Source organism: Gracilinanus agilis, chromosome 1, assembly GCF_016433145.1.
Source record: "Gracilinanus agilis isolate LMUSP501 chromosome 1, AgileGrace, whole genome shotgun sequence".
In the NCBI taxonomy this organism is placed as follows: Eukaryota; Metazoa; Chordata; class Mammalia; order Didelphimorphia; family Didelphidae; genus Gracilinanus; species Gracilinanus agilis.
In genome coordinates this window covers 53,849,379-53,862,502 of record NC_058130.1, presented here as the reverse complement: position 1 = coordinate 53,862,502, position 13,124 = coordinate 53,849,379, and the positions used below count along the sequence as shown (strand labels likewise).

General features: G+C 42.8%; 1 protein-coding gene across 1 annotated transcript; it reads right to left on the bottom strand.

The window, feature by feature from the left end:
- Positions 1-375: 375 nt before the first annotated feature.
- Positions 376-10,182, bottom strand: BRK1 (BRICK1 subunit of SCAR/WAVE actin nucleating complex). The gene is made up of 3 exons (XM_044656844.1): positions 10,046-10,182; positions 1,202-1,284; positions 376-1,054 (listed from the first exon to the last, which is right to left on the bottom strand). Exons 1-3 carry the CDS (start codon positions 10,161-10,163, stop codon positions 1,028-1,030), a joined length of 228 nt encoding a protein of 75 aa, XP_044512779.1. The 5' UTR covers positions 10,164-10,182; the 3' UTR covers positions 376-1,027.
- Positions 10,183-13,124: the final 2,942 nt, after the last annotated feature.

Here is a 13,124-nt window from a genome sequence, read left to right as displayed (position 1 = left end):
TGTTATACTTTGGCAGGATTTTCTGGGTTGGATGATCACTAACATTTGGAAGAGCCCTCAAGGGTCATCTAATCCAACCCCTGCATTTTGAAAATTAGGAAACTTGAGGCCTAGGAAGGAAAGATGGCTTGTCAAAGGTCACACAGGGAGAAAGTGGCAGTCGGCATTTGAACCTAGCTCCTCAGACACCACATTCAGAGTTTATTCCATTGTACAATGGGTGGAACATTTACGCAACTATCCAAGTGCTGGCATTGCTGGGGATGAGTGAAGACAACACACAGAAAGTCCCATATCTGAGAATCCTCAGCATCCCACCAGGGACAGGCCACCAGGGGGTAGACTCTTGACCCCACTTCAATCACATCAATCAGATACAGTTGAGAAGTTTATTGGGAAAACATGACAAGCAGAGACATCTCACATGACAAAAACTAAACAGACTTTGAAAATGGCCCCTCCAGCCATGTGAGAGCCCAGCTCCATCTCCCTTCAAAGGACAGAACACCGGCAGGTTAGTAAGAACAACATTCTATGGCAGCCATTGAGCCTGGTGGAGGGCGCCAGCCTAGGCAAACCTGACACTGCTCCCCATCACAATGGAGTTCAGCACCCCCACCAACAATCAGCAGTGAACACACGGAGCCCTTCCAGAAACGACAGCGTGGGTTTGATGGGAACGCTCTTCAAATGTGAGAAGCTGCAGGGAGTAGGGACTGAAGAAGAGGAGGACGAGGGCATCATGAGGATCCCAGACTTCCAGCTTTTCAGCCACTTTGACAAATATCTCCAAGTAAAAAAATGTCACTTAAGTGAAATGCCCAATGTTGGTTTTCCAAGAGTTCCCCCTGGCCTGCACCCCCACTCCACACACCCACAGATGCATATGGTAGAGCCCAAAGGCCACATTTTTCGAAACAGAAAAGCAAGAACAAGCCTTGGGGCTCTGTAAGGAGTCAGGAAGGAGCTGGAGTCTGCTGGTGCCTCTCCCAAGCAGGCGACTGTCCAGCAGCTGTAGAGTACTGGTCTAGGTAAGGGTCTCACCCTTTGTTACCTGTCAAACAAAGAGAAAGGGACAGACTCAATTGACAAGGATTAAAAGTAATCAGCCTAGTCTCCTCACAAAGGATTCCCAGATGAATTCTTCCCTTGGGCATCTAGGTCCTGTCTTGAGATCAAGTATCACTCAAGTCTTGCTCACCCTTGCTTCAATGTACTCAATTCTCCGCTCCAGGGCTGTCAGTTTCTCATTGAGTGTCGCAAGCCTTGAACGACAGGACATATCTATTAAAAGAATATGGAAGATTCAGAGTCAACATCACAACATACAGACATAAAGGCTAGAATCATTCCCCCAACCAAGAAGAACTGAGACCTCATTTAGAAGATGTTTAAAGCAAAACCTAGAGGCAGACATCTTAAAACACAGCTCAGTGCAAATGATCATCTGTGCATGACTTAGCTTTTTTCAACAATACAAAGATCCAAGACTGTTCCAAAGTGTTTAGGATGAAAGAACTGACAGATTCTGAACACAGATTGAAGCATGTGCTTTTTAACTTTTTTTTTTTTTTGTCTTTTGTTTGGGTTTTTTTTTGGTCTGTCTTTTCTTTCACAATATTCTAATATGGAAATATGCTTTGCATGACTACACATCCACAACCTATATCAAATTGCTTGCCTTCTCAATGAGGGGGAAAGAAATTTTGGAACTCAATTTTTAAAAAAAATTATAAAACATTGTTTTTATATGTAATTGGAATAAAATAAAATATTTAATTTTTAAAAACACACATAGTTCAGTGTGCCCACCAAGACTGGGGCAATGAAATTTCTACCCAACAATCTTGCAAGAGTAATGAACATTCAAGAGAGGAAAAGTCTTACAAGGAAGTTAACAATTTCAATCAAATGGGGCTAAAGAAGGACAGGGAAAGGGCAATACAAGAAGTAGAAGGGAGAGCATATTTTTTAAACTCATGATAATAAAGCTCAAATAAATTCTAGGACAAAGGGACCTGAAAAACAATGCTAATAAATTTTCATTGAAGAATCAATAATGAAAAGATCATATTTAGAACAGGAAGAACCATAGCCCATCTACTCTAACTCCCTCATTTTGCCTTCAAGGGAACTAAGGTGCAGAAAGATGAAATTAGGAAGCAGGAAAAAAGGAAGCTGTCCACAGAAGTATCTAGAAGTCATCAACCAACATTGATTTTTAGCAGACATGGATAACAACCAAAATATTGAAGGTTACGCTACAAAAACAAAAACATTAGGAGAGAATCAGAACTGATGCATTCCACTTATTGCAAGGGACAGAGTTCTTACAAAAGAAAGAGAGGTGATCACAAAAGGCAATAGGTTATTTCAATTATATAAATGTAGAAAGCCATTGCAAGACAAGACCCAATACAACTAGTTTAAGGGAAGTTGTTGACTGGGGTAAAAAACATTAAATATCTTTGATTAAAATCTATATAGGAAGGAACTAAGCAAGCATTTATTAAGCATGTATTATGTGCCAGGCACTATGCTAGGTGCTTTACAAATCTCATTTTATCCACAACAACCCTAGGAGGTAGGTATAATTATCCCCATTTTATGGTTGAGGAATCTGAGGTAGGCAGTAGTTAAGCAACTTGCCCACAGCTACACAGCTAGTAAAGTATATGACCATGTTGGCAAACCTATGTCACACTTGTTGGGGGGGGGGGAACTGCTCCCTTACCCCTCTTCACAAAAGCTTGAGGACATTTCTCACATCACCCACCCCTCTGCCCAGCAGCCCAATGGGAGTGCTTCCTTCCTCCCCCATCTGGGGTAAGGAAGTGGCTCACATGAGGCATTAGGATTGCAGTTTAGACATTTAGTCTCTAAAAGATTTGCCATCACTGAACCCAAGATTTCCTGCCTGAACAGTGCTCTATTATTGCACCATTGGCATACATATATGAGACTATGAGCCATTCCCAATGAATAAGTGTTCAAAAACTATAAACAATTCTCAGAAGAATATTTGAAACCATTAAACTATTAAAAACCAATGAAAGAGAGGCAGCTGGGTAGCTCAGTGGAGTGAGAGTCAGGCCTAGAGACAGGAGGTCCTAGGTTCAAACCCGGCCTCAGCCACTTCCCAGCTGTGTGACCCTGGGCAAGTCACTTGACCCCCATTGCCCACCCTTACCACTCTTCCACCTATGAGACAATACACCGAAGTACAAGGGTTTAAAAAAAAAAAAACAATGAAAGACTACTCTACATCTCTAATAAATGAAAGAAACAGAAATCCAAACAACCAAAAGGTTTCTACCTCACACTCCACAAACTGGCAAATATTACAAAAAGATGGATTGGAGATGTGGGAAAATAGGCAAACTAATATACTGTTAGTGGAGCTTTGAACTGGACAGCAAGCTCAGAGACACCATCATGGTACTGAAGCCAAGCATACTAATGCCATTTAGGTTATGTTAGAAGTGGCACAGTTAACAGGACAAGAGAACTCTAGTCTGCTCTGGTCAGTCAAAACCTAGAGCATGGTGGCGAGTTCAGGGTATATTTTATTTATTGTTTTTTATTTATTTAATTTTATTTTTTTTAATTTTTTTCCATGGTTACATGATTTATGTTTTTACCTTCCCCCTTCCGGGAACTGACAAGCAATTTCACTGGGATATATATTTTTCTAAAAATCACTTGAACCCATTTCCACATTATTCATTTCTGTAAAAGAGTAATCCTTTAAAAACCCAAATCACCTACTCAGGTAAACAAGGGATAAACCACATGTTTTCTTCTGTATTTCTACTCCTACAGTTCTTTCTCTAGATGCAGATAGCATTCTTTCTCTTAAGTCCCACAGAATTGTCCTGGATCATAGCTATTAGCAGCAAAGTCCAGGGTACATTTCAGAATTAGAAAAGACACTGTTAAGTTAGAATGTGTTCAGAGGAACCAGGAAGATAATAGGCATTTAGAACGTGCCATTCTTGGAACTTTAGAAACTTCTCCCGTGTGATTCAGTGGAAAGGAAAGAGTATTATTGGATGTCATGCTGAGACCTGAGTTTGAATCTCACCACTTATGAACTAAACGAGTGAGGTCATCTAACTTCTCACAGCCTCGGTTTCTCTATTGTTTTACCTTACAGGGTTGTTGTGAGGGAAACACTATAAATCTCAAGTACACACAAATATAGCATCCTAACTCTAGGACATGGTAGTTATATAGTCCCCAGGATCTATTTCAAGAAGGAACTGTACAGAATTAATGGTTTTACTCCTAAATTCACTATATATTTCTTCTTTCTAATATATCATCTTTAATCACAGAAGAAGCACAGCTCAGAAAGCCAAGAATTAGCCTGAAAAACTGGTTTCTATTTCAAAGCAAAGGACCCTAACAATGTCCATTCTGGAGAGAGTAGTGATTCCCGGCAACTATCAAGGTATTACATAGCTACCTTCTCAATGTGATGCTCCTGTCCCCCCCCCCCTCCATTGCTTCCCAGCATCACCTGTCACAACAAATCACCAAAATACACATTTCATCAAGCTGCAAGCATATACACACACTAGGCCCAAATATAGTCATGCCACCTCAGAGAGCTAAGGATTAGAGCAAAATACATTTTTATGGTTAAAGTAATTAAAATCACAAGTCCAACAAGCACATTAAGTATGAAAGAAACAAAGTCAAAGAAAATAATATATTAAGCAATTACTTATATGGATTTTTCAAAACATGTTTCCAGTGTAAGATCCAAACTATAAAAACCTGAATTTTTCTTTAAGATATGTTTGAACATAAGACTCTTCAATTCTAAATTCAGCAAGTATGATGTCACTTCAACAAAGAATAAAATAGCTTTGATTTGGGTGTTTATCAGCGCAGAAATACTGTCACCACATCTGATCCTAATTTTCAGGGCAGGGCTGCCAAACAAAATGTGGCAGAAAGCAGTGTCAGGTTTTTTATTAAATGCTAGAAAGTGTGTTTCTTGATTTATATGAAAAGCTCTCACATGAGAGCCACCAGGCTTAATCTCTTGCTTGGAAGCACAATAATGTGTACATGCCATAACTTAAAAGAAATAGTCTTCTATACCTCCCCCTACTATTAAACAAAAGAATTACACATCCTAAGGGCAGAGCTCTGATTTTTCACTTCCAATATCACTAACTGCCATATTTAGATTGACAAAAAAAACCCTCATCCTCTTACTTTCTCCCATCTCCCAACAGATAATTTGGGAGTCTTTCAGCCTTTAAGTTAAGAAATTTTTATGACTTAAAGAATCATGTGAGGAAATGGTTTAGTTTCAGTTCTCCCAGTGACATAGGAAGGAAAAGATGTCAGTCACTAACATTAAAAATTAAGGAAGCGCTCCACACTGGAGATTTCAAAGGAGGATCACTAGCTAGCTCTTTGATTTAAATCCAGCTCTACTGGGTGGGAGTGTTTTTTAATTTTTTTCTAATTCAGAGAATCATGGAATATTAAGTGACCTTTTCAATTGTTTAATCCAATGCCCACACTTTACACATAAGGAAACTAAGACTCAAAGGAGGCATATAACTTGCCTAAGGTCCTGACAGCCACCTACTGGACAATATAGGATTAGAGGAATCCAAAGCTTTCGACATTCTAAGAAATCAGTATAAACTTTTGGATTTTCTCCCAAACTGGCTCCATCCCCAGTGCCACAACCCTGACGACGCTCCCTCTTTTTTCCAACATGATTACCAATCAATCAGCAAGCATTTAAGAACTGCACAAGTAGAATAATTAGAAAATTTAGCTAAGACAAGATCCTGCCCAGAAACAGTCTACTAGACACAGGAGAAGAGCACAGGGAACTACACAAGATATTACATGTGTCACTGGAGCCAAGGACCTCAGCTTCAAGTATAGCCTTGGATACTTACTATCCATGTGACTTTGATCAAGTCACTGAACCTCTCTACACCTCATCTGTAAAATGGGGGGAGCTGCTAGATGGCCTCAAGTTTCTTCCACCCTTTTTGAGGTCTATGATTCATTCCCTAGAGAAAGTATTATGTGACCAAAAGCTTCCTGAATGAAGTGGTGTTTGAGTTATCACAACTGTCTCTACATTCCATTCCTTACTCTCCCCCAGAGTAAAGAAATTTAGTACATTAAGCCACAGCAAGGCCAGACATACTGTATGCTTGGAGGGGATGGGGAGGGAAACAAGGAGAAGGAATGAACATTTATATAGCACCTACTATGTACTAGGCACTCCATAAGCACTTTTATATATATTATTTCAGTTGGTCCTTCATGACTCTATGAGGTAGGTGCTGTTATTTTTAATATACATATTAATATAATCTAGAACACCTGGACTTCCCCAACCCATGACTTACATTTTTCTTCCATCTTAGCTACCCTCCAGGAGATTTATAACTAAAAGCTTACTGTCACTTATAAGTGTTTGTTTCTTTTCAAAGAATTCAATTTTAGTTGTTTTCAGCTCCAAATTCTCTGCTCCTCACTTTTCCTACCGCGAGAACTAAAGAAAAATAAAACTCATTAAAAGCACGCAGAGTCAAGTAAAATGTTGCCTCATTGGCAAATGTTTCCCACTCCCTCCTAAAAAGCCTTGAATCTGCACCTTGTGTTCTTCACCTCCTTATCTGAAGGTGTGTAGATGTTTCACCATGAGACCTCTGGAACCATTTGTTATTTACGTTATCTTTCAAAACTGCCTTTTCAATATTGTTACTATATGCATTGTTCTCTTGGTTCTGGTCACTTTACTTTTGATTAGTTCATACAAGTCTTCCTAGGTTTCTCTGAAAACATCTTCTTGATCATCAGCTTCTTAAAGCACAAACAGTATTCTACCTTGTCAGGCACCCTTTCAGTTTCCAATTCTTTGTCAAAATGAAATGTGATACCAATACCCAACCCTGGACCATCACCCAACATCTACCTGCCTTTTCTGCCCATACTGTGGAGCTAAATGATGATGAAGGGAAGCCATTAAATGTGCCAACTGACACCACTACAAATTCAATTATCTAATTCCATTTAGACTCTCACAGCCACATGGCAATTCTTTTATTCTTCTAATTGACTCTCACATACACTCCAGAGGATATATTCTAAACTTTTTCCTTTAAACCGAAAACACATATGCCACGATCCCATCTCTCAGTTAACAGCCTTGCTTTCCACCTTCCTGAGAAAATAGAGATCACTGGTCATGAGTTCCTTCACCTTCCTATTCAATTGGAAACCTCTCTATGTCTCCCCCACATCTCTCTTTCTCCTCTAGAACCAGTCACTGAGGAAAAGGAGCCCCTTCTGCTTACCAAGGATACTAGAGCCCTCCTGTCCCCTCATTTCTTTCCAGGATATTGCCCTATCAATCATTCTTTTGCTCATCTTCAATCTCTCCCTAACTAGATCCTTCCATACTGCCTTCCACTCCAGGTATCCACCACCCTTAAAAAACTCCCACTTGATCTTGCTATTTTCTCAAGCTAGTATTTTATATTCCTAAGGGCTTTCTCTGCCAAATCCCTATAAAGAATCCTGTGCTGCCTCCCACCTTACCACCCACTCATTCCTCAACTCTTTGAAATCTGCCTCAACACTCAAATGAAACTACTTTCTATAAGGCTACCAAGAAAACTATCTCCCAGGTGCTAAATCCCAGCATTTTTTCTTGTCCTCTTTCTCATCTTTTCTTTATTTTAGAGGCTGATAATCAACCACTCACTCCCTCTACCTGGAAAATCACTCTTCCCTTGCTTCTACCTCTCTGGCTATTTCTCAGTGTCCTCTGCTGAACCAGTAATTCATTTCCCAATTCTCCAAAAGTGGGTGTTCCTATTCTTCTCTTTCCGTACTTTCTCCCTTGATGATCTCATTGGCTCCCATGAATTCAATTACTTTTGCTCAGATGATAAATCTATATATCTAGTACAAATCTTTCCATAATGTCAACTGGATATTGTTAACAAAGCAAATCAAACATGTTCAAAACAGAATTTATTGTCTTACCCTAAAACTGTTCCTCCTTCAATTTCCCCTATTTCTGCTGAAGACATACATAGCTTATGCCCTCAGAACTATCTTTAAGTCATTTTTCTACATTATCTCTCATATTCCCATCAGTTGTCAAGTCTGGTCAATTCTACCCCCACTGCAGCTCCAATTAATTCTCTTCATTACCATGGCCACCATCCTAGTTTATGCCTTTCTCATTTGTCATATTAAGTATTTCTAATTGGTTTTTGTTTCCAGTCATTCTGATTTCCAATCACATAAGCTGCCCAAATAATCTCAAGGTATGTCTAATCATATTATTCTCCTGATCAAAAAGCTTCAGTGGTTCTCTATTACATTTAGGCTCAAATATCAAATCCTCAGCCTGGCATTTAAGCTGGATCCAGCCCACTTTCCAGACCTAATTACCCACCCTTCCATATAATGGACTGTTGGCTGTTCCTCAAATGTGTAGTTTTATTTTCAGCCTGCATGTAATTTACACAATCTTTCTCTCATGCCTGCAATGTCTTCTTCCTCATTTCTAACTTTCAGAAACTTTATGTTCCTTCCGGGTTCAGGTCAAGGCCTTCTTCCTTAGTGAAACCTACCTTGGTCCTCTCAACCATCAGTACTTTCTCCCTTCTCAGACTATCTTGTATCTATGTTCTACTCTAATATAAAATGAAACCTCCTTGAGGGCGAGGACTGGATGGCTTTTATCTTAGCATCCCCCAGAATATGGCATGATGTCTTACACAGAGTAAGTTATATGCTGAATTAAAATGCTGAAGTCTAATTCCTATTCCATAAATAAATATAGCTAAATTTCTCCCTTAAGAGTTTCCTCTTCTGGCACTCTGTACTCCACTCCCATTACTTAGCTATCATTCAAGACAAACAGCTATATTTCTCAACTCTCCTACTAGCCTACACATTATCTCTGGACAAGTCAGGCCTCCTGATGTGCCTGGCACATTGCAGCATTCAATAAATACTTGCCGAGGGAATAAACAGAGCTGGAGAAATGGTTGAAAACACATAGATTTTGGTGACTTTCATTGGGAGAAGGAGCCCTGGATGTGGAATCTGAGGACTTTAAATTAGCGTTTGTTTTGTTTTAAATAATCTTTCCCTTCATTCTTAGAATCAATACTGTGTCTTGGTTCCAAGGAAGAATGGTAAGGGCTAAGCAAATTGGTGTTAAGTGACTCACCCAAGGGTCACAGAGTTAGGAAGTGTCTGAGGCCACATTTCCTGCCATCTCTATGCCTGGCTCTCAATCCACTGAGCCATCTATCTATACCCTTTTACTTAGTTTCAGTCGAAATGACATTAAAGAATCAACTTTGCTGCTGTACCCTAAAAAACATCTGTTCCTTCCATTCAACCTGAGGCTGAAATCTCAAGAATGTGTCTTCCCATTAGAATGTGAGCTCCTTGGCAGGAGGGGCCATCTTACTTTTCTCCTTGTAATCCCAGAGTTTTGCACCTAGTAGGTTTAATAAATGCCCTCCCCATTCATTCAAGTCCCGGTTCTGGCACTTATTAACTGAGTGACTTCCTCTAAAATATGAGGTCGATCTCCCTCCCCTTCTTGGTTTCTTCCTTCGAGACTCGGTTCCAAGCCCGCCCTAGGGAGGTAGGAGACCCCGTCCCCCTCATTCGAGCTTCTCCAAGGACCTTAGCCTGCATTCGAGTGGGAGGTCCTAGGGGCAGGAGCAGTGTTCTGACTCCCGGTCATGTCCACCAGATGGATGACCTCTGCACTTTCCAGCCTAGGGGTGACGGATGGGTTCTCTCTCCTTCCCCCCGGAAGTGCTCGGAAGGGGTGAGGGGATGATCTGCGGGCCCAGCTGACAGAGGACGCCCCCCACTCATTTGACAGTGGAGGGAGGGTCAGGAGTCACGGTCAGAGGCCCGGTTTGGGGCGAGGGAAGGCGGGGGAGGGGTGCAAATGGGAAGGGGGGGCGCCCTCATTGACTCCTCCCAGCCCCAGGCCCCCTTCCTGGGCGCTCACCGAACGAGTTAAGGAAGTCCGTGATTTTCTTGATGCTGCTGGTGATGACCTCGATGTACTCGCGGTTCGCCCAGTCCTGATGGATCTCCCGCTGCACCGGATCCTCCTGCCCCGCCATGGCCCCCGCCCGACCCAGCGCGCCTGCGCCGCCCACGCCGGAAGCGCGCTCCTGGCTCGAGCCCCGCCAGCTCCCGGAAGGCGGAGGAGCTGGCAGCGATGCGCGTGCGCACTTGTGGACAGCCGCCCCCGCCCGACTCTGCGGAGAACCTCCGAAGGAGGAGCGCCGCGCGTGCGCCTTGAGCCCAGCAGAGGAAGGGAGCGGGGCCCAGGGATTGAAGGCCAATCTCCCAGGTCTCAGTCAAAGCAACGTCTGGAGATGGGGATAAAGGGAGAGCCGGCCTTTGTGCGCCCAGCCCTTGTGCTCATTTTTTTTTAAACTCTTGCCTTATGTCTTAGAATCGATACTAAGTATCAGTTCCAAGGCAGAGGAGCTATAAAGGATTGGGCGATGGGGGTTAAGTGACTTACCCAAGATCACACAGCTAGGAAATGTCTGAGGCTGGATTTGAACCGAAGTCCTAGAGTTTATCCATAAGCCACCTAGTTTCCCCCACCTGCCCCCTTGGTTCATTTTCAACATGCCCTTCGAAAGAGGCAGGATGGTGCATCAGTTTGAGTCCTGGAGCCTAGGGTTCAAGCTGCCTCTGCCAAAGCCTGGCTGTGTGACCCTGGGCAAATCACCTAACCTCTGTGCACCAAGTGACTTGCACTAAGACCCAGGGCAGTGTCTGTTCTGCGTTGCTGGAGGGAGGAGAGTCCCACGTTCTCTCTCCCAAAAGTGCCATCCAAGAGTCGCCTCTGGGTTGGGGAAGGAGAAGAAGCAATCATAACCGTAGCTGACATTTAATCAACATTGATTAAGTACCTACTATGTGCCAGGCAGCGTGCTAAGTGGCATGTGATATAAGAAGAGGCACTAGGCGGTCCCTGCCATCAAGAAGCTCGCTAACGGGCAAAGGGAGCTGCTACCAAATGCCTGCAGAGCCGGCTGCGCTAAAAGGCTGTTGTGCTTAGTAGGAAGCGGAAGGGGGTCTGGTGTCTCAGAGGACTTCGCCTCAGATCTGCCGCAGACCGTCTGGCGGTTGGACTGCATACTTCTAAGGTCCCTTCCAAACGGAAAATTTCTGATCCAGCGAAATTTTCCCATCGCTCGAGGCTAAATCTGCCTCTGGGCATCTCCTCCCCTTTGGTCGCTTCTTCTTCTGCCCTCCAGCCAGCCAAAAGGAGCCTAATCTCTGCTCTAAAGGGCAGCCCTTCAAACTTGGGAAGACGGCTCCCGCATCCGCTCTTCTCTAGTTTTCTCTAGCCTTCTCTAGGCTAAATAAAGCTCAGGTCCTCCAAGCGATCAGCAGGTAGCCCGGCCTTCAAAAGACCAAAACCCTAAGAGGGAGGCAGAGCAGGTAGTTTTGCCTCCTTTTATAGATGACTAACTTGCCCCAAATCATTGTAAGTGTCAGAAACAGGTTTTGAAACATCAGTTGTTCCGAATTTAGTAACCGGTTGCCTAGTAACAAGAGTTGACAACGTAGCGGAGGAGACCGCATCCGGAAAAGCTGGCTGGTTTAGGGAGAGACAAGACGCGTGATTCATCCCCATCGTTCCATGAGAAAGCGGGTCTCCTACATCACAGATTCTGAATGGAAATGGACCTTAGAGGTCATCTAGTCCAACCTCTTCCATTTACAAATGGGACCCCAGGGTAAGAGACTTACCCAAGGTCTCAGAGCTTATCAACAAGAGAGCCAGGACTTCTGTCAAGCCTGTGTTCTTTCCCATCCCTGGGGAATTCAGCCAGATTCCCCCCCCCCCCAAAAAAAAAAATGAGAGCTGACTAGATTATAAAAAGCTCACAGTTTGTTCTAGTGCTGCTGGTCTCCCTTGCTGGTCTCCCTTAGATTTTCTAGAGCTGTTTCTAGGGTGAGATAAAGGAACCAGATGCCTGTCATTGAAAGCCAAGGAGTATACGCAAAATAGAAAACGAGGCCATATGAAATTTTATATTCTTCTTTTGGCGGGTTAGTGGATAGTGCATAGAGGACCGGCTAGAGGTCAGGAAAACCAGAATTCAAATTCGGCTTCACTTACTAGCTGGGTAACCCAGGACAAATCACTTAACCTCTGTCTGCCTCAGTTTCCTTGATTGTAAAATGAGGGTTCATGGCTGAAGTTGTTGTGAGGATAAAATGACAGAATATTAGTAAAGCATTTAACATAGTTCCTGGCACATAATGGGTGCTTAGAAAATGGTTGTTTCCTTCTTTGCCTCCAATACAAATATCAGCAGTGCTGTGTTTCAACGCCCTTTCTGTGCTGTCCTGTTTGGTCCCTGGAAGCTTACAGACAACCAAGGGCACGTTGACAGTCAAAAAAGCCGGGGACTTGGCTTCAGAAGAGCTAAACTGGGGAGCTAAACTGGCTCTGTGACTCACCAGCCTTGTGACTTTGAACAGATCACCTTTGGCTTAGTCTCAGTTTCTTCATAAAGTTTGATGAAGATTTATAAAATGTTGGACAACAGGATGGCTCAGTGGATTGAGAGCCAGGCCCAGAGACTGGAGATCCTGGGTTCAAATCTGACCTCAGACACTTCCTAGCTGGGTGACCCTGGGCAAGTCACTTGACCCCCATTGCCCAGCCTTTACCGCTTTTCTGCCTTGGAACCAATACCCAGTACTGATTCTAAGACAGAAGGTGAAAGTTTAGGGGAAAAAAAAGATTTATAAAGTGTCAACTACAAGTGACACCCATAGGACAAACAGTATAGCCTATGGGATAGAATTGGCCTTGGGATCAAGTCCCAGTTGTCTGAGTGACCCTAGTCAAGTTGAGTAATCTCTCCAAGCCCTAGGAAGCTTTGACCATGTTGTCAAATTCAAATAGAAAGTGGCAATTAAATCATCCATAATGATCCCTGTGGGCCTCCCATTGACTTAGAAAACTACATATTAGCATTATCTATGTTCTATTGTATTTTTAATTAAATATTTCCCAGTTACATTTTAATCTGGCTCAGCCTGCC